Source organism: Erigeron canadensis, chromosome 6 (assembly GCF_010389155.1).
Source record: "Erigeron canadensis isolate Cc75 chromosome 6, C_canadensis_v1, whole genome shotgun sequence".
Classification (NCBI taxonomy): Eukaryota; Viridiplantae; Streptophyta; class Magnoliopsida; order Asterales; family Asteraceae; genus Erigeron; species Erigeron canadensis.
The window spans coordinates 27,237,181-27,263,604 of NC_057766.1; the positions used below are offsets into that span (position 1 = coordinate 27,237,181).

Sequence of the window (26,424 nt, forward strand, 5' to 3'; positions counted from 1 at the left end):
CTCTTACTTTTTACAAAAGTTTTATTTTCTTTACTTTTTAGCATATAACTTTGTGTTTTCGCCACATAACTTTCAACTTTGTAACTTTTTTCACGAAAGTTTCATTTTCTATAACTTTTCACTTTTTAACTTTTGCCACGAAAGTTTCATTTTATATAACTTTTGCCACATGTGTAGATGTTACAAAATGTCTCCTGGAGCAACGTACGGGGAACAAAAACTAGTTGATGTTCCAAAAGTACCTTTTAAATAGCTGGATAGGAAAATGCAACTTGGGTTGACATATAGTGTGACCTATTAGATATATTGGCCCATATGGGATTTTCACCTTTTCACCCCACTCGAGATATCCCTTGTTTCGCACACAAAAGATTAATTGAATCATCAAAAATTTGGAGCACGAAGTGCAATTAGATCCCTTTTCTCTGTGTGTGTGTGTGGGGGGGGGGGGGGGGGGTTGGGTTTCAAATTACTATTATCAACTAGAAGATTTTATGTTTGACTTAGGTTGGACTACTACATTGAAATATCTACGTTTGATGTTTTAGAAATTTTCAAAATTTAAAATTTTAACCAACCAAATACTTTATTAATTATTATAACTATATATAGATAAATAATTTATTTTATTGTTGTCAGTTTAAATTCAATATAAAATAAAAGTTATTAAATTTAGGGGGTGTTTGGTTTAAATAAGGTAATGGGAATGAGAAACATAATGGGAATGTTAAGTAATACAATCAAAGCATTGGTTTGTAAAATTAGGGTATTAAGCATGTCAATGTAATGTCGCTTTCTGCCTCCATTTATCTCTCCCATAGTCCCATCTGGATAAAAGATATAGATGTATGTATATAATATTTATGTGTGTCGTTTTCACACATCTTACCTCAATATAATTTGTGAATTGTGATGTGTCGTTTTTTTGCCTTTTTTATCTCCCTCATCTACCTCTTTTTGTTCGGGTACATCTTCAACTACCATCGATCGGAAATCAACTCCATCCGCCACACACATATACACATATATATTCATATATACACATCAAACACAACCATAAATACACATATATGTATGTGTGTTATGCGCACACACCTATATTTGATAACCGCTCATAAGAAGCCTATCGGAGTTTGGAGATCGTTGGGATAGGTGGTGAACGGATGGGCGTATTTACAACAGGTACGATGGTGGTATGAGTGACGATGACCAGAAGTGGGTTTCAGATTTTCGATGGTTGAGGTAAGGTGTTAGCGGCAGCCCACGGAGGATGGGTGGCGGGGGTATTAACGGTTGCCTAGGGAGGGTGGGTGGTGGTGGCTGCCAGAGGTGATGTTGGACGGTGGTGGTGGATTCCAGCAGGCACAAGCCGGAGAAAGGATAATAAAATAACTGAAGAAGAATTAGATAGACTTGTGGGAATGATTACCCCCAATTTATTGGGTAATGCTTCATTACCCACTTTCAAGCATTGATTACCTTTCTTTTATACAGCCAGACATAGTATTGATTATCTTTCTCATTCCTTACATCCCAATACCCCTTACCAGGCACCCCCCTTAGTACTTGGGACAAAAGGTGTTGTGGCCGCCAATTGGTTTTGCTGATCATCTAGCGTTTATTAAACTATCTTTTGATCTTTTGATTGTATAACACACAGGCATATGAATATTGTTGTTCAAATATTTAAAGATGAAAATGATTAGGTAAATGCATTTGCATTTATTAGTAAATGTATGATATGATAGTAACTTTGTGTTTTAGTAACACAGGTGTCACGAATCATATCAGTAGATGGATTGATACATAAGGAAACATGAGACTTTAAGGTTTTGGATTTAAATCCTGATGTGAGGAAAATGTTGAATAAATGAAAATAGGAGTTTCTAATAATGAGTATCCTATAGAATTAGAGTTAGGTATATGAAGATGTATGTTGCTGACCATGTTGAATGGTTTTTTTTTTTATAAAAGTAATACATGTCTCCCACTTACTTTGTTAGCAGTCTAATCTTAAAAGCTGACTCGTTACACGATTTCAGAGCTATAACAGGTCAACCTTCGTGGACACTAGGACATCTTTTTCATTGGTAGTATCATTGTGATGGAGATAGTGTTCACCAAGGCAGTGGTGGAGGTGCACGTTTTAGTGGTGGTAGTGCTTCCTGGCGAAGTGATATGAGTTGTAACAGGTTGGGGGTAAAGGTGGTAATGGTTGATGACTTGGTGGTGATTGGAGGTGATGTTGCGTGGGATGTGGTAGATCTTAAAAGTCGATTAAGAATCCAGAAAGGTGTTAGAATTCAAAAGAGGGTAAGTTTTAAATAATAAACAGAAATATCTTATGATTTAGCTTCAATTAGTACTTGGGGCAAAAAGCGACTACATATCAAGACAAGCTTCGCCAGCCCTCGGCTTTCGATTGTCTAATACGGATATATATGAAAATTGTTAATTATAATACTCACTAAAAAAATTATATAGTTCGGTAAAAAACAATCAAAAAATAATAATTTTCAAACCAAATAAAACCAAACCCTCTTGTCATAACTTTACCTTCGAAATATGCTAAAACCAAGCCCTCCCATCATGTTATCCAACCCCAACAAACTACATATTGATTGTCGGTCTAGATACCTTTTATTTGTTTATATGCATGTATGTTTAATTTTTCTAATTTTCTTTAGGGCCAACGGAGTGGTGGCGGGATGCAACGCGGACTGGCCTAACTTGGGTTGAGCGGTATTAAAGCTAGGCGAGGGATTGGGGGGGGGGGGAGGGAGGGCTGGGATTTTCGAACGTTGGAAGAGGTGGGGGCCACACCTAAGGACCAAAAAATTTTAAACCCTTTTTTTCTTATTTAAACACATTTCTTTTACACACACAACCACAACAACTATATACACTACACAAACACTTTTCATATAAATCCTTCAACCCAAACACCACACTTTTATCACAAAATGTATTCATCTTCTGACTCATCTTCATAATGTGTTCCCCCTTTTCTTTCCGACTCATCAACGGGGAGCACTTTCAGTTTTTCCAAACAGTTTTAGACGTGTATGAAAACACCGGAAGCTCTAGCGACACCCGTAGGTACATCAACCGAGATCGGGTAGAAGCGTACGATAGACTAATGCGCGACTACTTTGTTGAAGACTCAAAATTCAATGAGCCATTTTTCCGTCATCGTTTTCGCATGAGCAAAAGGTTGTTTTCGAAGATTGTTAATGATATTGAAGCTAGGTTCGAGTACTTTCAAGTATGATACAATGGTCAGGGGAAAAGAAGCTCCACGACTCTACAAAAATAAACATCGGAGATCAAACAATTGTCGACGGGTGAACTTCCAGACGCGTATGATGAGTATTTATGCATTATGGAAAGAACATCAGGTGAGAGACTCGAGTATTTTTGTGAGGCGGTCATTGCTTTATACAAACCAGAGCCGACATCTCACGACGTTGCTCTCATTACACAAGCGCATGAAGAAAGACAACACACTCCAGGAATGCTTGGTAGTCTTGATTGTACACACATCGAATGTGTTAAGTGTGCTGAATACTTAAAAGGGCAATATACGAGGGGTGATCATGAAGTGCCGACTATTATGATTGAGTTTGTTGCTTCTTACGACTTGTGGATTTGGCATTTGTTTTTTGGTTCTGCTGGATCAAACAACGATGTCAACTTTTTGAATTAGTCGCCATTGTTTTATTGCGAGCGTAATGGATCCGTACCAGACAGTTCAATTAGCGTAAATGGACGACATTACAAGCGTGGATATTACCTTACCGATGGAATATAGCCTAGGTGGTCTATGTTTGTTAAGGCATATCCGCATCCAGTCGAGGAAATATGAAAAGAAGTTCAAAAAGTCTCCAAGAGGCGACAAGAAAGGATGTTGAGCAGGCTTTTGGTGTTCTCAATGGGAAATGGAAGATTTTGGAGCGTCCCCTCCGGTTCACGACAAAGGAGAAGATTGGGAAAATCGTCGCCATATGTAGTATATATATTGCACAACATGATAATAAAAGACGACGTGAGGGTAATATCACCGGTTCGTATTATGGATCCACCTGCCCATATTGTTTATGATCGGAACATGCTGAGGGAGTTATATGACGAAGAAGTCTATCATCGCCTCCCGTATGATTTGACAGCGCACGTATCGGGGTTGGACTTAGCATATCTTGATGACCCACACGTGCAACCACCACCGATCGAGGCATTGATTTAGGTGTCTTTATTTTCTAAATATATCGTTTATGTAGTTTTTTAAAATTATGTTATATTTTTTAAATTATGTTTATGTTTATGTAATGTTTAGTTTATTTTAATGAAATGTTTTAGTTTTTATTATAAATGTATGATTAAGGTAAATGAAAAAGAAAATAAAAAAATTGAGAGGGTTGAGAAAGTAACAAATATCTAAGAAATAAGTTGGGAGGGTTGGTTGAGAGGGTTGAAAGGATAACATGAGTTGCAGATATGTAATTGATGGGATTTGGGAAGGTTGAAAAAAAATCACTACATGACTCCTTGTGTCCTTACAACATATGTTATTTTCTTATATCAAGACACATCCAGTATTACACATTTGCACTTGTATTATGGGAGCTGATATTCGTACTCTGATTTTTTATTGATATACCATAATGTATAATTTTTACAGCTGACTGTACAAACTAGTAATGTACAGTTGTATTAAATTTATTAAAAAAAAGTGGTATAAATATCATTTCCCTAATCGTATGCCTCTATTTTTTATAACACCCATTTTGTCATAAATTTTTTTAAAAACAATCTTTTTACCCTAAGGTTAAAATATGTTTGTCTACCTATCTAATTTTTTGTATATATAATTTATTTTGAACAAAACTAAGTATTTGTTGTCGTTGTACCCTTTCTTTTTTTGTCTAAATCCGTTCAAATAAAAAAAGTACCAATACAAATGCTTCTAAACTATTTGATTTTACAAGCTTTTATAGATGTTCTCCAAATTTTTATACAATGGAATATAAAAGAAACCAGAAGACCTTTTGATTTCACCATCAAAAGTAGTACCACTCAATAAATAAAAAACTAAACAAAGGGAAAAATAATGGAAGAGAGGACAGTCTCATCTGTCTCATCAGTTTCCTTTTATACAACAGTCTTTTCTTCAAGTCCCCAAGAACCAGACCACTTCCCCTTATTAACCCTTCCTCCCTGACATCAATCTCAACTCACACTTTCTTTCAAATCTTTTCTTTTTGTTCAATATATGCAAAGTTCATTTCTTTTGATCATATCCTTTGTGGGTTTTTTAGTTTTTTTAATTTTCTTGAAAGAAAAAAGAAGCAGCACCACCTTAAATTTATTATTACCATAATAATCTGGATCCAGTTAAAAGAGTGAATTGGGTAAAAGGGTGTTCTTGTCTAGGGTTAGATATTATATGTAAGTTATTCCCAATTTTGGTAAAAAAAAAAGAATGCTGCTTTTTTTGTTTTTTACTTCTTTTGCTCACTTACATAATTAATTGTTTCTATTCATAGAAAACCCTTTGATTTATACACTGAGTTATTCCATGTTTTCTTGATTCACTTTCACTGGGATTTGGATGAAATATTTCCAAAAATAGTGTGTGTGTTTTTGAAGTGGAAATTAAATATGATGGCTAGGGAAAAAGTTCAGATTAAAAAAATTGATAATGCTACAGCAAGAAGAGTGACCTTCTCTAAAAGAAGAAGAGGGTTGTTTAAGAAAGCTGAAGAGCTTTCTGTGCTTTGTGATGCTGATGTTGCTGTTATTCTCTTCTCTTCCAATGATAAGCTCTTTCATTATTCTAGCTCAAGGTATACTATACATTACATGTATATATGTATCTAGGTTTATGTGTGTATGTGTGTGTATTTTTATGACTATTAGTGTGTGGTTTTATATGGATGATCATGTTCTTCATCTTAGTCATGGAAAATATATATTTTACTATTTTGTATGTTGTGTTTCTCTATTCCTTGTGCAAATTAATTATGTGACCACAAAACAATGGAAATCATATTAGAAGTCTAAGAGGTCACAATAGATTGAAGTTTCAAAGCTACTTTGTGTTTAGTTGCAAACAGCCTTGCAAAGACTTCATATATAGGTGATGAGATAAAAATCCGATGTTTATTTAGATGGTAGGTAGGGCCGAAAGTGTGGTCTCAAACTCCATGATATATTGGTTTATAAAGTTGTAATCTTACTTTGCTTGTGAAAATTTGATCTTGCGGTTCAAAATTAGAATAGAATTAAGTTATATCTTAAACTAGAATAAGAAGAAACAAACTTTATCACATGGTCACATGCTGAATCAAATGTATTGATTTTCTTATTGGCATATGTTCTCAAAGGCTTATCTATGAGTAAATCTTTTCGTAAAGGAATTTTCTAGGTAGTTAGTAACTGGTGTTCAGCTTAAGGGTCTTCAGTTTTTATGAAGTTTTTTTAGTAATGTACATATATATTGAATTGTGAGTTTTAGTATAACTTAAAGTGTCATTAATTAGATTTACTATGATCCGTCCCAAACTTTATTAAAGCACGCTAAAGCAGCTTAAAGTGTCATTAGATCCAACCTTGAAGCCCACAAACAACTCCACAAACTTGGTATCCTTGTCGTCCCGTAAAAGTTTAAATTTCTGACTCGACACAAAATGTTAGAAAGTTGTGTGGGATATATATATTTTTTCTTATATAAAGCATTCTTGAATAAAGGGGTACTAGCTGGAGAAATTTTGTGAGTTCATATGATGGGTATTTGAGTTTAACTCGATGAGTTTTAGAATACAGTATGATGCGAGGGTTTAAAATAATAAAAAAGTGTGCTGTTGTTATCGTGTGAAGGGGGTCGAGAAAATAGAGGAATACTGTGACTTACTTATGTGATACAACCCGGAATGTTAGAATTCTGATCTTTATAATTGCAGCTAGGGTAATTAACATATCATAAATGTAGTAAGTTTTGGATACCACTTTCATGCTCGCATTTAACCAACACAAGTTTTACTATTTAAGTTGAATCACAGTGATCTCTCATTTAGATTCACTTTTGTGGCAACTTATTAATTTAAGTTCAACAATTCTATCTAATATTCACTTAAAGTACTCCGACGAGCATGTGTTAAACTTATCTAAAATGATCGAAGTGTCTTTTTGATTACCTTAATTGTCTATTTAAAGGCTCTACAAGCTAGATAAGTAGACGATGATATCCCATGTGATTTGATCAGAAGCACCGCATGTGCTTCTGTTGTAGCATAAGCTTCGTTGTGATCCTTGTAGGTATTAATCTATCTAATGCACTTGCCTTTTTGGTGTCTGCTGCAGTATGGAAGTAGTACTTGAAAGGCGTAGCTTGCACTCTAAGAATCTTGAGAAGTTAAACCAACCTTCTCTCGAGTTGCAGGTGAGTGTAGTTTTGTTTAATAGTTATTTGCTACGTTTTGATATTAATTTGCTTATTTCCGGAAGCTTAGAGCTCGAGCAATCGCTAATAATTGTTAGTGCAGGTTCTGGGCTTTTGATAATGGATATTTTATTTTATTTTTTTTGTTCAATGGAACCTATGTGTTACAGCTGGTTGAAGACGCCAACTATGCCAACTTAAGCAAAGAAGTTGCAGAAAGAACCCTTCAGCTAAGGTACCTTGCATACAATTGTTAACAGACATTTTATGCACTTAACATGGAAATGTGCAAATTTTCCGTGTATCCATGTGTAAGTATATATCTATACTTATATGTATTTTAAGCTGTTTAGACCTTTGGTGTGATTCTGTATGAAATCAGGCAGTTGAGAGGTGAGGAGCTGCAGGGTTTAAGTATTGAAGAGCTGCACCACCTTGAGAGGTTGCTTGAATCTGGATTGAGCCGTGTTGTAGCCAAAAAGGTGCATTACTTTGTTATATATATATAGTTGTTCATATTTCATGTGTCCTCTATAACTTGCTAAATCTTTGTTTTCCCAAAAGTTTTAAACGTAATTGAAAGTCATACTGTATGTGTTTGATCACTGATGAAGTGATGCAGCTTTTAATAGCATATACTTTCCCTTATTATATAAAATGCAACACTAATAATATATCTTCAGATTTGCAAATACTTATTCAGAACATGTTTCTATCCAAAAGAAGGTAAAGGACTAAAGGTTTAGATCAATGAGAAATGTGAACTTAAGTGCTGATGCAATTTTCCTTGAGATGGAGTCTTTGTAGGCATGGATTTATGTTCATTTATTGTTCTATTGTTCCAGGGCGAGGTGATTTTGAACGAGATTAATCATCTTCAAGAGAAGGTCAGAACTTAAAATTGTTTTTTTATTTTATTATTATTTGTTAATATTTGTCATATTAGCAACAAACAGAGGTCATTGTTAAAGAAACATATATATTACATAGGAAAGTCTTTTGGCAATTTGTGATGCAAAAGGGACATTACTGATACCTCTTAGCTTTGCTTTAGTCTTTAGATCTTTTCTACAACCTAATTTAAGTTGGAAAAACATGCAGGAAGTGAAGCTCATGGAGGAGAACGACAAACTAAGACAAGAAGTATGATTCATGTTCTCTTAAGTTAAAATTGTTTTACTGCTTTCAACTTTATCTGTATTTACAACAATGAAAGCCAACTTTGTTTTAGCAACCATCTCAATCGCTCTTTTAAATATTGAATTTCATTTTTAACTATTTATACTTGTGTACAAAAGTTTTAACCAACCATTATACTTATTAAATTGTGAAAGGGTACACGAAATTGGGTTGCCAGGGCAAAGGAGGTTGATTAATTAATTTGACGGTTTTTCATCATGTGTTTCTGCTAACTTGCGTATAAATGGTTAAATGAAGCTTTTGATGATATCTAATTCTTGGAAGCAACCAATTGGTGATTCCGGTGGTGATGATGGTGAGTCATCTGATCAATCTACCGATATCTGCAACCCTGATGGTCCTCCACAAGATTACGAAAGCTCCGGTACATCTCTCAAATTGGGGTGAGTATATTTTCTGGATTTGAACTAAGCTAGTTTTCTAATCAAAATACTTGGAAGAATATGCTTTTGATATACAGTGAATGAAATTTCTCACATTGTATATAATAGTAGTTTTGTTGCAAACTCACTTATATTTTTTTAAACATAGTGAGTACTAAAGCAGAGAATTGGAACTAGAAACCCTCTTACTTTTTTTTTTGATATGAAAAATCAAGTTAGATAAAATGTTGCCGTATTTACACTATCTTTCCAGTGTCATGTGTGATCAAAACGGTTATGATATTACATCATATGGGTTGTGGTGTAGGTTGCCTTACTCTGGGTGATAATCAAGCTTTTAGGATTCCGGAAACTATGAAGTATGTATAAATGTAAGCCAAATATGTATAACTATGAATTCTTTGGCTTTATATAACATCTCGGATTATGGGTGATTTGTATGCTAACCATGTTAAGTTCAACTATATATGTTTTATATTTATATTACCCTTTTCTACAAAATAAAACATCTATAAAAAGATGAAACTATTAATTAGCTAGCAATATTATTTGTTGTAAAAGTTTGAATGGTGGCTATATATGCAATTGGCGTTTTAAAAGGTATATAAGATGGTTGGGCATTATTAATGTTGTTTTTCTCCATTTGGAAAATGTAACTATATATGTATTGTGAATGATCACTTTATTTCAATGTGAAAGATAATTGGTAGGGTTTGATAGTTTGGTTTGAAGGGAGATCGAATGATATGACAACATTGTGGGATTAAAGGGCATAGTTCAAATTCAATTCAAATTTAAATTCTTATCATTTGTCCACATCATAATTTTTACCTATCATTAATTTAATTAATCACGTATACATTCCATCTGTCCGTATCATGCAATAGCTCTATGATTTCTAAATGAGTTAATTACATGAATCGGCCATGTGGTATTGTCTAAAACCAGAGTCTTGATTATTTGCAATTTCGCATGAATAGTTCCCAATGTTACCATTTTTTTTTCATAGTATACATAGGATTAAGGGGTTTTCATCACTCTATCTTTTTTCATAATTTTGTTAATGAATACACCGTAATGTTTCTTTAAATGACGCTATACCCTTTTTGTATATGTTATAGTACATCATCAATATGCCTTTTAGTAATAATAGGGTGAAACCCCAGTGGTACCGTCTTTAAATAAAGAGTTGTAGACAGCAAAAAGGCATGTGTGTGAATCCTTGCTAAGTAGATTCCCTCCCACCTATTTCTTCGGGGAATCATCGGGTTGTAATCTATGCGATACTAACTCAGGGCACTTATTCGGTATATGGGACTAGAGGGTTTCTATCCATTTACCATTTTATTTAATATGACTTTTAGTACTGGTAGTTGCATCTCTGGTTTATTCTATAGACCTTGGGTTTGACAAGTTTATGGGTTTTTCCTTGAATTATTTGTAACGGCTCATGATCTACATCCCATAGTGTAGCATGCGTACACGGCTTTATCGGTGAGGTGTCCACTAAAGTCGAATACCTACATACTGTTAAAAAGAAAACTTTTGTTTGATTTTAAATTACGAAACAATCTCCATTTTCTTAAATAAATTAAATTAAAATAAGTTCTAAATCAAGTAATCAACTACTAAAAGTTATTAATGAATAATGATATACTATAACGACCAATATTGTTATAATGGTCAGTTGTATAAAAAAGAAAAAGTCGCTAGCCCTTTTATTTAACTACTAATCATATGTTTATGCGATGTGATGGTGGCGGCGGTAATGCTGTGGATATTAATATAAAAGTAATTGATATAAAAGAAGGTATTGTAGTTATTATAGGGTTATGGAATGTATGTTGTAATAATTTTATTAAGGTATTATAGGTATATTAACTAAAGATATTTAAATTAGTGAATAAATGAGATGAGTAGTATAGATAGATTAAGTTCTTTTTTAAAAATATAGAAAATGATTGAAGATGCATCATCTTTTCGATAAAAATAGCATTAGACTTGTACATTTGTTGAAGCATAATTCGGCCGAGTCAAATGCTTTATAAAGGTGTTAAGATAATTAAAATTAAGATTATGATAAAATTAAAATAAGATAATGAGTACTATCAATGGTACGCTACTAGCAGGGAATATGCAACATAATAACAAATAACGAATATAAAGTGATCCGTTGTCATTATTCATTAATCAAATATGGTTTAAAAAGATCGCTCATCGTATCCCAACTATTATTTTTTGGTATCTCGACCACAACTACTATTTGAAACGATGATAGTCGTTGCAAATAGTGCGGGCCTCTTGTCTGTAATGACAAATCTGGCAAAATAATAGCGGACCCCGTCAGTAATCACTGCAAATAGTTGAATATTGACAAAACACCACTATTTGCAGCGATAAGTCTGGTTGAATTATCAAAAGTTTGTTCGGGATACAGATTAGAAGTGATTATTTACAATAAATTTTTGTCGTTTGTTCCTGTTTATTTTTCAAGTATATAGATTGATGACATGGAAATAATCTCGTACCAAATAAGACACGTGTCATAAAATCCAATCGAATCCATCATCCAACGGCCCACATCCCATCCTCTCCAAATATAACACTCATTCTCAATTCACACTCAGCTGAATTCCAGCAAAAGAAAATATGGATCCTAACAGGATCCGAAAACCCAACAACGACCCGAAAATGCTCCTGCGTCTCTCCGAACATTTTCTGCAGCGCCGTCATTTCTCCGACTGCCACATATACGCGACCCAAGTTCAAGAAATCGACCCCCATTTCCCGGGGGTCAACCAAATCCTCGCCGTCGCCGCCGTCCTTCACGCCGCCGCAACACCCACCACCGGAAACTTAACGGACTGGTACAAAATCTTGCAACTTGAACGGTACACAAATAACTCTGAATTAATTACTGAAAAATTTAATAAATTGTATGATTTATTAAACCCATCAAAAAACGAATTCCCATTTTCTGATGAAGCTTTTGATGTTGTTTGTGATGCTTGGTTTTTGTTATCGAATTCTGTTAAGAAATTAGAATTTGATGAAAATTTGTTGAAAAATGCTAGTGGGGTTTGGACTATTTGTCCGTACTGTTATTATGTGTATGAGTATGATAAGGAGTATTTAGATTGCTGTTTAGAGTGTGAGAATGATAAATGTGGGAAAGCGTTTACGTGTGTCGAAATCGGTAGGCCCCCGGTCGAGGTTTTGAGGGCGGGGGAGTATTTGTGTGGAGGGTTTTTGTTGGGTAAGGGGACGGAAGGCGGGTGGAATCCGTTTTTGTGTAAGGGAGTGGCGCGGGACGGGAATGAGTGTGAGTTTGTGGAAATATCGAGTGATGAAGGGAAGGTGAAAGTGGAGGATGAAGTGTGTAAGAAGAAGGTGAACGGGAGAAGGTTGAAGTCGGTGGCTAAGAGGACGAAGAAAGTTACCGGTTTGGGGAAAAAAGTGAGGAAAGAAACGAAAAGTGAGGATGATAGTTGCGAGGATGTTGAAGGAACGGTGAATGTTGACGGATTGGATTTTTGTGATGGTGGTGACGATGTTCTTGTTAGTGTAGTGCAGAAGGATCAAGGATGGACGGTGGTGGTGCAAGAGTGAGGCGTTCTTAGGTACTTATTGGATGTCTTCCGTTATGTACAAAGTTAGTTTTACACGCCTAATTAGTTTTAGGTTAACGAAAGTTGCTTAGTTGGGCTTAGTTTAGTGTTTTGGTATATCTATAAAAATCGTAGAAATTGTGACAACAGAGCCTTGGTGACAGTGTTCTTGTTGTGCAGTATTGAAAAGTTAGTCTGACTCGAGTCTAAATTAGGTGAAGGTTTTGCAAAAACATGCTTAATCGAGGTCAGTTTTTGTTAAGGTTAGTAACTATATTGTAAAAATTGAGAGTACTATGGCAGTTTCATGGTGTTCTTGTTTTTGGAAAAAAGTGTGCAGTATCACATACTTTAATGGAACTGCTATTTTGTTCTAGTTTTTTGTCCATTATTATTGCATTTCCTAGATTTCCATATTATTATGCTTAATATATGTAGAAATTGTTTTTGTGATGTGTATGAGTATAAATTGTCTTAGGGCCCGTTTCTTTTTGTAGTCATTAAGTGCTGAGTGTATTAAGTGGCTCAATGCATTAAGAATTTCTGTATGTATTAAGTAAAATATAAGTAATTGGTGATTATTTTGTTTATTAAGTCAAGAAAGAAACATGAAATTTGATTGAACGATTAAGTTCTTAACTATTAAGTTCATTAAGTAAATATGAAACAAGGCCTTACTATCAGATTACATGAAGTGTGGTTGGTCGTGTTAGGTAGTTGGTTGGTCTCTTCCTTTCTCCTCGTGCATATGATGTGGATTATGTTGGTATTGAGTTGCCCTTCAAATATAAGAAAGAAATCGAGACCATGAATATTGTTTTTGTTATGGCATAACAATGCAATTTCATACATTGAGTAAGCTCAATCTTTGTTATGGTATATCCCATTATTATAAGTATTAGGTTCAATTTTAGGCATATCATTCCTCCTATTTCTTTTTTTAATGTAAAAAGCTAAAGGGTTACTAGTAAAGTACTATTACTATTTAATCAATTTTGTTGTAAATCATGAGGTGTGTAATCGCCTTTTACAACAAGTTTGGTTTCCTGGTTAGTCATTTCTCTATAACGAAGAGAGATGATAATTGTATCTAGCATATACCCGTATCACCGCTAGAAACTTTTTAAGTTCAGGAACATATAATCATTGACATCCCGAGTACAGTTGATTTGAAGGTTTGATGTGTATGCTGAATGTTAGGCATCCGTATGAACTTTCTTCTCCTCATGTAAGATATATGATGTTGCCATAGTTTCTAGTTTTCTACAGGGAAGTATTCTTGCATACATGTTTTACATTGCTTTCTGCATAAGTTAATTGCTTTTCGAAGGATCTGAAAATCTTTTTTCTGGGACAATGCAGATAGTAAATGTGAGGTTTTTGCTTAACATATTGTAAGATGTGTAGTTTTGGTTCTAAAAGTTGAAATCTGTATTAGATGTGTGATGGTATAATGTTTTTGTTGACATAAAGTCATAAACTAAGTTTGCTTTTACTATATACTTCAGAGTTCAGAACTTTAGATTAAATATTTCTATCAGAGGTTAGAGGTGAACATGTTGGGCCAGAAACTGGGCTGGGCCTGATCAGGAATTAAGTCTTCATATGTTACAAACCATATAAGGTTATAATTATTATATCTTAGCCCATCTCCAATCATATAATAGTTTTTATATCAAACTTGTTACAATATTTATAATCTTTAGATCCGTGTGTCCACACTCCACACGGGGAGTTTAAGTTCACAAATTACAAATATGTAAACACAAAGAGACTACTACTCAGGCAACCTGAGAAAAATTGAGTCCATGACTTTAATGTATGCAGCTTAGCAGGTATGCCAATGATCTCGGCTATAATTCACACTTCGAATATAAATGCCGTTTACAAAACACACTTGGAATAGAAAAAAATATGTATAGGCCAGCTTTTAATTGATAACATAAAAATTAAGCCTTGTGTAAAGTGGATAGCTGCCATAAATCGATGTAAATATTGGCATTTCTCGGACGATACTTGAAATTGAAGACTAGAGATGCGTGTAATTTAAGAACATGAATAGGATAGAATGCCATTTAAAAAGAGGAAAGATCCGTGATGAAGATAAGTTCGTCCACTTTGTGAGGTTGATTACGGGTTGTACTCGCCTTGTTTTCATCATCCTTTGACAACCCTGAAATTTTCCTATCACGTCTAGGAACTCCATCATCCCATCCATTGCATATAACTATTGTTTTAAAAAAGTAAAATAGAACCACATATGCTGAAAATCGGGCTATGTCGTGCATAGCTTTGTCAATGAACACTTGGTCTAATGATTCATAAAAAAAAAGGCTTTGCCTCTTGGGAGATCCCATGTTCATATCTGACATTGGCGTTAACCTCCCATTACATATTTAGTCACTGCGATCATTAGGGAGATGTCAACAACCTTGGTTGCAATGACAAATTCCTACTTACCTACCCTCGAACAACATTTCATTCGCCTCTATCTATATTATGATATGAAATTCTCATTTTCATCGATGCATATAAGCAAAGACGCTGAATTAACTAACATTCACCGATAACCAAATATGAGTTGAGGTGGGTGGTGTTTTTAGCCACACACAGATCGAAGCTCGGTGTAGCAAAAATTCACGAATTAACCGTATGTTTGTTTAAGGACAAAAATTAAATTAAATTACATGCTTCTAGAGTTGATGATTAAGCTATACCAAATTAAAACGATAATGACAAATAAGATCATGCCCAAAGACCTTTTGGGGTGTTTGAAGAGAGAGAAAGGATGTTTGATAATATAGAATTGATAAAAGAGACTTTTTAGGGAAGTAAATATTGAAACTTAAAATGTTAAAAAGAAGAATTTATTTTATAATATAGTATACAGATATATATGCTACATAAAGTGGACTAATATATAATGCATGTAAATCACTTGATTTTCTTACATTTATATTTTAAGTAACTATTAATTATCTAATAAGAGAAAGAAAGTAAAAGCAGCGTTATCTAACAATCAATATTATAATTCTCACATGTTTATATAATTCAAAAGCATGTGCTTTTGTATATGAATCGAAGAAAATCTTTTAAATTCGCTTTTACTAAGACATAACTGGTCGGCTTTTTCTAGGCTTGAATGTAATTTTTTCAAAAGGGAGTTACGAATTTTAGCTTCAGTTGTCCCCTAATTTGTTTCTTAATTTCAGCAAATCCTATATACCTTACACAGTCAAGAGATAGTTGTTTTTTGACACGGCAGATCACTCCCACGCCTGCTAAAACTAAAAGACACCCAAACACATCACTTAAGAATTTTAGTGACTAGTGAGCTTAAGTTAACTTTGTTCTGTATATAAAGGATTACTATACTAGTATACCGTTCATTATTTAAAGCTACTTTTTAAATTATAAAATCTAATTGTTTATTATGAACTAGTAAGGCATAAGATATAAAATACACGCACTTTAAAACGGTGCATTACCTGAAATAACAAGGTCAATTGTTAAAATAATCGATATAATGTACATTCACTTTCTATTTAATTAGCAATTAGAAAGTTGTCCCCGATTACAATTTGGGTAACATTTCTCCAAATAACTGTAATTATCGATTAACGTAAACAATTGCTTTTAAAGTTTCTCAGTAAAATCATTTTAATGCAAGTTACTTAGTTAAGAAGATATAGTTTACGTACATACCAACTTTTCATATCCTTAAAATTGAATTGAAAATACGTATTCGAGTCGATATAAATCAGATTAATACTTTATGAATATAACCCACTAAAGAAATCAATAACCCAAATAAAAGAATGACAATTCTTTAGATAAGGGTACCATCAGATCCAGAAATTTAAGTGAAAAGGGGAAAAAAAATTATTGGCCATGAACATGTCCAAAAAACAACCAACGCAGCAATAAAGTTATAAAAAACCTTCCAAACAGCAAATATACAACTGCGAAAAATACAAAATCAAATGATTTTAAATACTTCAAAAGACCACTTGCTTGATTTTGGTGAGAACCATTAGCTCCTTCCTTTGTCCGCTTGGTTCTTTGCATAATCACCACATAAGTAACAACACAAGCAACATGCTTTGTCCGCTTTTACACTATACTCTAACCAATTACCATACTTCCCAAACCACTCCATAGAAAAACGTCTTCTCTTATTCCCTATAATTCTCATTGGGAATGTATGACCACGTGGTTGACATGGTCCATTAACCCAATATTTTCTTCTTATTTCATATCTTTGATTAGAATGATAATCCAAAATACGTATCTTATCAATGGGATACCAAGAAAGATTATCCAAATCATCTAATTTAGGTATTGTAGGTGTAGAAATTTTTGGTGGTCTCTATATATTACTAGCCATATTATTATATGAAGATTTTACGCTAATACCGTCACTTGACGATGGTTCTTTTATTTTGAGATACTTTTCCATTATTCCTAACAAATAAATAAAAAAAACAAGTATATGACTAATACATAATTTAACAACTCACAAAAAACATATTACATTATTACATTACTAATTAATCTCTAACTTCTAATAATAAATTTTATAACAAATTAGTATGGGCCTAAACTAAAAAAAAAAAATTCAATTGGGCTTGGTTTTTGAGAGTGGGCCTGTGCCCCCTGGTTGTACACAATCAAGTGAGGCTGGCTTACCTCTCTATCCTGCTTAAAAATTGAGTCTTGTTGATGTTGTAATTTATAAAAATACATTTGGTTATTGCATTATCTTCACAAATATACATTATACATTAGGTTATTTCATTTTGTTTATTGTAACATTTGATCATTGGAATATTTTGTCTTGAAAATGCTAAATGCAACTTTTTGGTCTACATTTAACGTTCATAAAAAATTTATACTGTTTTGGTAAGTATACAACTATTAGAATCTCATCCTCTAAATTTTATGATAAGTGCACAATTATTTAATGAACCTTAATGACAATTGTAAAGCTCGCGTTTGTCAAAACCTTTTTATTTTAATTTATTGATTTAATAAGATTCCGAAACATTGGTAGATGTTTGTACCTAAATTATAACGATAGTGTTAGACTACACAATTTCCTTCTTAATATTGTACCAAAACACACAAAACAAAGCAAACTCAATCAAATAAGTCACTTAAGGTCTTAAGAATGACACATAATCAAATAAGTACAATTAGAAGTAAAGAAAACGCATCATTATTTTACATAATCTTAAAAACATGAATAATTAGGCATGGGTTGATTTGTATTGATCATGTAATTTACATGAAAGTGGAAGTGTTTTGGTAGGTCAATTTTATGACCATAGGTTACATCAAAGGGAACACAATATGACTCTTTATTCTTTATTACATCTTTCCTTTCTCCTCCTTTTGGATTTATGTCTTGCATCTGGAATTTATTGATGTTGACAAATAATGGAGACAAAGGAACACTCAAATCGCTTTGGTCATATGAGTGATGCTTTTCTTTTGTACTCTTCTTACATTCATTCAAACTTTAATAGCTTTGAACATATTGTAGTAAATAAATTTCCTTTTTTTTCAAATAGAAATCCCTAAAATGGTGTGAAAAACCCTGTGATTTTTTTTTTTCGTTTGTTTTAACAACATTAAAATTTTATGATAAAAAAGCTAGTAAAAAAACTAGCCAACACATAAAGACACAGTCCGGTATAGAATATTAAAAAAAGAGAAAAGTGAGTATGGGCTGTTATGCATCCAACTTGGGTGGAAAAACCCCTCACATATTAATAAATTAATATTTTGAATAAATGTTTGGCCCCTATGATTTTTATGGTTTAAAAAAAGGTATATGAAAAATTTTTACCCAATTTAAATGCCTAACAGCTTCATATTCCCTTCCCCCATTAAAAAATTATACATGTATGTATCATTTATAAATTTGTTTTTTTAAGGGAAAAGAACTAAAATCATTGTACATGCATTTGTTTTGTTTGATAAAACTCATCAGTAATAAAAATTTTACTCCGTATCTTATGAAAGGTAGAACCAAATCCGAAGTGACCAAAATGTCCCCATTCTAACACTACCTTTTAAGAAAAGGTTCACGTCTTTTAACTTTATTTCAAAAAAGATGTTTTCCTTTTTATTATGTGTCTTCATTTCCTGTTTCATATCATCTACAATAGAATCTCTATAAATTAATACTCGATAAATTAATAACTTCGATAAAATTAATAATTTGTCTGGTCCCAACTTGGGACCAGTACAAAATTAGACACCAATCAATAAAATAATAAGATAATAACTTTTTTAAAACCCTAAGGTAAAAATATAAGTCACATCAAAACTATAAATTAATAATTCATTAAATATTTCAAAATTTTAATATTGTTTAGTAAAAAATGAATCTTTATTCACTTATTTTTTTTAAACTTTATATCTATGTTGAATATATATTTAAATTTCTACATTGCACTTAATAGTTGAGACATTGTCGCAACAAAAAGTTGTGAGGAGTTGTTAGCCGCTTATAATTTTTCTTTCCGAGTAATCGATTTCAAAAATTACTATATCATCCTCAACTTCATCATCAACTAGATTTTGAACAGTATCCATCACAAATTCTTCAATGCTTTGAATATCAAAACATTCATTATTTTCACCAGGACAATCTCGCAACTCATTCACATCCGTTTTGTGCTAATAATGCATACCCATAATCAAGCTCTCAAGTTCACAAATGTCTTCTTCATAGTTTACATCAATTAAATTACTTGAGCCGATTAAATTCATGGAACGAATTTTATCGTGTTGAAAGCAAATTTGCTTTGGACTTTTGTGTCATTTAATGTGTGAATGTACATTTGATATGGAAATTTTAAAGTGATACATGAACCTCTTTAAATTTATAATTTATCGATATAATAATATCTCGATAATTTAATAAAATATCTCGATCCCAACATTATTAATTTATAAAGGTTTTACTGTATTATCAAAGCCATTCATGTTCGTATTAGTTAGTTTTAGTATTTTACCATTATTTTTGTATTTCTCATATAATCATCACAAAAAAATTATGTTAAATTATATGAAGACTTTTAACTTCGGGTGATGATCTTGTTCCATACTTTCATTTTGACATCAATTTTACGTTAGTAAAATGAACTTTTTACATATAATAATATTATATATATAAGGGAACAGTGAATATAAGACTGTCCAGCATTTAAGTTTATGTGTGAAATTCTTCACATACAAATTTTCTAATATTTTTTGACTAATGAATATATAATAATATTATATATATAAGGGAACAGTGAATATAAGACTGTCCAACATCATAGTTTATGTGTGAAATCCTTCACATACAAATTTTTTAATATTTTTTGATTAATGAATATATTTTTGGGCCCCCATGAATTTTATGGATAAAAAAAACAATATGTGAGTATTTCACATCTAAACTTAAATACTTAACAGCCTTATATTACCAACCCTATATATAATATGTACCCAGTCCTGTTTTGCATGTAAAGATAGTTTTATTTTATCGTCATTAAAAGGTGAAAAGGTTGCTTTTAAAAAACCTCGAGGATCAAACCTTAACATATGTCTCCAAAATCAAAAGGTTTTTTTCACTTGATCTCACCCTAAAATTTTGCATATAATTTAATCATATACTAGATTTTAGATCCGTATCCAACACTAGATACGGGTTTACGATATTAACAATATTATATCTTCATACAATTAAATCATAAAAACTTATAGTTTTGAAGATATATATTAGTGTTATACTTTGCAAGTTTTAGTACAATAATCATAAGCTCGTTACTGTCATTATTAGTCGAGACATATTAATGGAACTGTTTGTCCTTCCACAAGGCACATGTTATAATAATTTCTTAATTATAGAATACTTTGACCAAGTTGTACTCATAATGCGATATTATTATGAAAGGTAATTTAAAATTAATATATAAACATACTTGTATTCATATACTTGACATTCAAGTATATGTATTTGATCATGATACGAACTCATAACGCGCATAGGTTTATTTTCAATCACCTATCTTATGATAATTAGATAACAATTATGATTGTTTTTATATTTTTTGATAATATTTGAGTGACAACTGTAACTTTAAAAATTATTATGCAAAATTAATATATATAAAAAAGGAGAAAATCATGTACCTTTTTGATTAAAGATTGAATGAATCTTGAATGAAGTTCATATTGATTTGGATTTAGTATTCAAGTAACTCTCTGTTGTAAATCGTGTTTTGTTTTGTGGTCGTCTCATGTTTTGTGATAACTAAATATTAAACTTTATAATTTATAAAAATCTAATCTAATATTTGTGAATAAGTCCTTAGGTTTTGAAATAAACTTATATAGACAATATTTGTGTGTTGAAATTTTTTTTAATTAACTAAATGATTGTAACTTTTAAAAAATTCTCTCATGGCTAAAAATAAATATAAATTAAGTATTCAAGGCTAAAAAGTGTAAATTGTTGATGAAAAACAAAAAAGTGTAAATTAATGAGACTTTTTCTACAAATTAATATAAATACTAATATAATAATATATTTGGATAGTGATTATTATGATATTTAATTTGTAATTAATTTAAATGATGACATAAGCGAAAATCAATTTGATAAAATTGAACAACTTGATTGGTTAATAAGTAATTAGTTTAACTGTCTTATAATATATATTAAGATAAGATATTGTATATATTTTATTTATAAAGAAAAGTTGGATATAGTGGAGGTGCTATGAACAAAGATTTTCGCACGAAAAAAAGCAACTTTATTCACATGAAATGAGAAATTATAAAAAAAGAAATACCACTAATAAATGTTCATGTAATAATCGAATGTGCCGTAAAATCATTGCTGTTCACTCTTTGCCCTTTCCATTCATTTCTACTTTCCACTTTCATTCATTTCTACTTTTACAATCGACATGTTTTGGTGTTGTCACGTACATATTGTAAGACATTCAATTTGTATTAGTGTTTTCACAATATTTTGACCCATGACATTCATTTAGTACTTGGGCACGTTATTGTCAATGACAGATCTAGAAATTTGTATTAGAGTATGCAATATCAGTTTTAACACGTGTATATATACAGTGTGCACTACACTTTTTTTTTTTTCCTTTTCAAAAACCGAAAATTTAACACTAGTACTTTTTTTGGGTGAGATCAAGTGGAAAGACCGATGATTTATAAATTTGATCAACCGATGATGTTACAGATTATAAGACATAATTCTACAAAAATACCATTTTATCAATTTCGGTTTTGTTAATTGCTTAGGTCTATGAATGTATCTTAAAACTCGTACAATATAAATCGCTATGAAGGCACCCTTTTATCAACGTGTTAAAAGAAAATCTGCATTCGTTTAAGCAAACGTAGTTTTCAGTCTATATGAAATTATTAATCAACATAATGAATGACTGGACATATATATGATTATTAATAATATAAGAGGTTTTGGTCCCATATTGTACATTCTATGAGCCCAATAATAATAATGTTCAAAGTACTAAAAGTTATTATAAATAATGTTATAGAAGAGTACCGAATGCATTGTTAAATGTACTTTGTCTACACTCTTGAGCCTGCAAATAATAAACTTCACTGAAGAAGGATTTAACGGTGCCAGTTTTTGTTGATATTATTGATAATGGCATTTGTACGATGGTTGTATCAAAGCATCTTATCTAGTGTAAATGAAGACAAAGAACCAAGGTGTTCTACAAAATGAAAGCTCAAGAGGTAAAAATGTAATCAAGGTACAAAGTCTAAAAGAACAAAGAACAAATCATAGACGATGTATTAATTATCATTAGGATTAGCTAATATAGTGTAATATATTAACAAGTCTATTATCTTAAACTGGATATGTATGTCCTCTCGATTTTAAGACTAATAAAGAATAATAACAATTATCATAAAAAGGTCACTTTTGAAGAATGTATGACCAATTGGTTTTTATTTTTAAACAATATAATTAGGATTGAATTTTTTAAGAAATGCATGTCCAAATTAAGATCCAAATGGCCAAATCACTTATATGCACAGTAGGCATAAGTATTACTTTATTTTTTTTTAATGTGTAATTCCTAGTTAGCTCACACCTGCCTTATAAGTTACAAGCAAGAGGTTTTGGGTTTAAGATTTGAGAAGTACATAGGAAGTCTTTCTATGATGGTTTGACTTGAGTATACCCAGGTTCAAGTCTTAGGAGGCAGGGTTTACCCTTATTGATCGTCGTGCCTTCGGGCGGATTAGTAGGAGGTTTTCCCCCCATCGGGTATTTGAAATAGGCATTTCTACTTTGAGGGAGCTCTCTAACACGGACTCGATTAAGATAACGTATGTTAGACCTCCCGCTGCCGAATCGCGACACGAAATTCACAAGCGAAATTCACCTTTAAAAAAAAAAAAAAAAACTTTTTCTACATTTGGAAGATGCATTTTTTTATTTGGTTTTGTAGGTGTATTCGATTCAGTAATTAGTTGAAATTCGAAACTAGCTTATCTTCTGTCCCCTCCGTGTACCATATCAGTATATGGTGCAATAATCAAACCGCTATGACTTTGTTATTACTTTTTTAATGATTCACAAGTTCATGTAAGCATTCATTTATTTACTCAATTTGATTTGTTTGGCACACGATAATAACACTTAATTAGTAAAGTAACAAAAGTAACAACCGTATCCGTTCATGTCTTTTGCGAGATATAGTGGAGATGAAATTTAGACAATCATATCTTTACCCTAATTAGATAAAAAGACCGAGTTCATTTTATAAAGAGTGTAAATTGAATCCTTAATCTTTTATCTTAAATGATTTTCCATTTGGCCAATCCTACTTGTTAATACTTTTTTTTTTTAAAGATAAACTTCATTTATACAATATTCACCCAATTGGTGATACCAACACTTACAACATATATACAATAATCACACTATATCAAATCTACTCCAACTAATGTTTACATTTTTCTTCTTTTGTTATACCAAAGAAAAGCCAATGACTTAATGTCTTGTACAACTTTTTCCACCTTGACTTGTGCGTTTGAAAACCTTTTCTCGTTTCTTGCTTTTCAAATGCTCCAACAAGCAACCATATTGATACCCTTTAAAGCCTTTTGTTCCTTCCTTCCTAGTCCCACATTCCCATGAATCTCGAGCAAATCCTTGATCGAAAAAACAAAGAACGGTGTAGCCTTGCACCAGGAGCTAATGAACTCCAAACCATTTTAGCCAGTTCGCAGCCACAAAAAAGATGTTCCACGGTTTCCATGTGCTCCTCACACAAAGCGCATAATCCATTACCAAACAATTCTGATCTTTAAGTGCCTCTAAAGTTGGAATCCGATTCATATTAACTCTCCACATGAAAACATTCACCTTCAAAGGTATCCATTTAGACCATGGAATGATGTACCTGTCACTGTAATCACGTGAGCTCACTATGAAATCCTTCACTGCTTTGACTGTAAGTTGTGTCCCGATCCTTCCTTGCCATACCCACCTATCTTTCAGACTAGTGAGCTTCCTGTCATTCAAATGCATGCCTAGATCCCACCATTTACTTAACTCGTTCATAGTATGAGGTGTTCTTTTCCAGTTCCAGCAAGAAGAAAACTCGTCCAAGTTCTCATTATATCGCTCGAACAACCTACAGTTTTTGTCTTTCTCAAGCTGGAAAAGACCAGGGAATCTGTCTCTGAGCGCGTTGTCCCCTGCCCAAACGTCCATCCAAAACTTAAGCTCCTACCTGTTACCACATACTCCTTTAAACACTTTGTTCAAGCCCGTATCCGGAACTTTAATCGATTCAATCGCTTTGATTATCGATTTCCAATTACTTGATACATATTTATTTACCGGGAGAGTGCCAATTATTTTTGTTCACATAAATAGCGAGAATGACCATAACACTAAATTAGAATACACATATCTCTATATGAACATCATACAAGTAAGATGACGAGTACTTCACGAATTTCAACATTTAAAAAAAATACATATTGCTTAATTAGGATTATTTAGATTGTTACCTTGAGAGAGATTCATATTTTCCTTTTTATAAGTTTAATTCTCACATCCTTACACAAAAGCTTTTGATACTACAATCTATCCATTCATGATAAAAAGCTTCAACACACCACCATAAGTGTGTAAGTATACTAGACCAATCATAAATGAAATTTAAGAAATAAGTTTTATGAGAGACAACATAATTTCCACCTGTCACGGGTGCTACCGGGACCCCATTTGCTTGTTTGTGTGCCCCAGTGGCCCGACATATGACGTGTCCATATTCAACCTTAACAAAAACTCACACTTATACAGTTATAATTGCACCTACATATATACCACAACATCCATATTGTTCACTTCAACAATCTCCCACGTTTCAACATATTTTTTGGCTTGTTTAACATTTGTGTTTCATTAAATAAAAATATGATGCAATATTTACCAAGTCATGGGTATGAGTTAAATAGTTGTTCTAGTCTTATAAGAGACTTGGTATATGATCACGGTGGAAATTTATCGGTCCATATGGAGCCAAAGGTGGCCGAAACGGCCGAGGAAAAGGCTGCGGCTGCTTGTAACCGACATAGCGAAGCTGAAAGGAGACGCCGGAAGCGAATTAACGGTCATCTTGCCACCCTCCGTAGCATCCTCCCCAACACTGTCAAAGTATGTCCTAGCTTGTTTCCACATTTGTTCATATTTGGAGATTCCATACCTTTTTTTTATAAATAGTTTGCTACAAAGATCACTTTATATTATTACTAATCGTGTTGAATTTGCTAATGACAGCCGTGATATTCTATCAATAGATGTTAGCACTACATAAATGGTGTTACATTATATATAATATGACCATTTATGTATGCTACACTCCTAACGTATTATTGACATATCCTTAATTAGTACATAATGTCATTAAATTTGTAGTGTACTATGTTTGTCTATTCATACTTTTGTATGCTTTTTCTTGTGATTTAATTCATTAAAATAAATAAATATGTAAAACTTAATTTTGGTCATGGCTTAAAATTTGTGATGTTTATATATTCCTTGTGTTAATTGTAACCTTTTTTTGTGTGTGATATAGACGGATAAAGCCTCATTGTTGGCAGACGTAGTGCGACGAGTGAGAGAGCTAAAGAAGATGGTTGCAGACCTTGAATCAAAGGCTATGGATGAATGTGACAATCAAATGATACAAAACAATGAGTACTATATGATTCCAAGTGAAAATGATCAACTAGAGTTGACATACATTGGAGAAGATTCTAGTACTAATAAGATTATGGTCAAGGTCCGTATGTGTTGTGAGGATAGGCCTGATTTGATAGTCGAGTTAACGAGGGCATTGGGTTCGGTACGTGGGAAATTAGTACGAACAGAGATAGGGACATTGGGTGGGAGAATAAAATGTATGTTGTGGGTTCAAGTCTCGTCAGTAACAAAAGAACAAGGGTTACTTGAGCTAAAAAGGGCGTTTAAAGTTGTTATCGATCGGGCAACTTTGTTGGATTTGCCTCGAAACAAAAGGCCACGTCTTTTGGATTGTGTGTAATTTTGATATTTTGATTTATTTTTGGAGGCAATGAAAATGTGAGATGTGCGGGTACTAGGCTTGATATATGATGGTATTTGTGGGCTCTTTTTATTGATTATTGATGTATATGTGTAGTTTTTGTTGTTTATTCCAACTCGATGGTTAGACTATATTAGAGTTTTTGTTCG

The 26,424-nt window shown here is 32.6% G+C and overlaps 3 protein-coding genes across 3 annotated transcripts; all 3 read left to right on the forward strand.

Moving 5' to 3' along the window:
* Window positions 1–5,089: 5,089 nt before the first annotated feature.
* LOC122602985 (MADS-box protein JOINTLESS-like) lies at window positions 5,090–9,553 on the forward strand. The gene is made up of 8 exons (XM_043775599.1): window positions 5,090–5,843; window positions 7,360–7,438; window positions 7,609–7,673; window positions 7,821–7,920; window positions 8,284–8,325; window positions 8,540–8,581; window positions 8,876–9,021; window positions 9,329–9,553. Exons 1-8 carry the CDS (start codon window positions 5,659–5,661, stop codon window positions 9,345–9,347), a joined length of 678 nt encoding a protein of 225 aa, XP_043631534.1. The 5' UTR covers window positions 5,090–5,658; the 3' UTR covers window positions 9,348–9,553.
* Window positions 9,554–11,670: 2,117 nt separating this feature from the next.
* On the forward strand, window positions 11,671–12,630 carry LOC122604600. Its single transcript, XM_043777479.1, has one exon. It carries the CDS (start codon window positions 11,671–11,673, stop codon window positions 12,628–12,630), a length of 960 nt encoding a protein of 319 aa, XP_043633414.1.
* A 12,445-nt stretch (window positions 12,631–25,075) lies between these two features.
* LOC122605759 (transcription factor bHLH30-like) lies at window positions 25,076–26,422 on the forward strand. The gene is made up of 2 exons (XM_043778714.1): window positions 25,076–25,365; window positions 25,787–26,422. Exons 1-2 carry the CDS (start codon window positions 25,126–25,128, stop codon window positions 26,252–26,254), a joined length of 708 nt encoding a protein of 235 aa, XP_043634649.1. The 5' UTR covers window positions 25,076–25,125; the 3' UTR covers window positions 26,255–26,422.
* The last annotated feature ends 2 nt before the right edge of the window (window positions 26,423–26,424 follow it).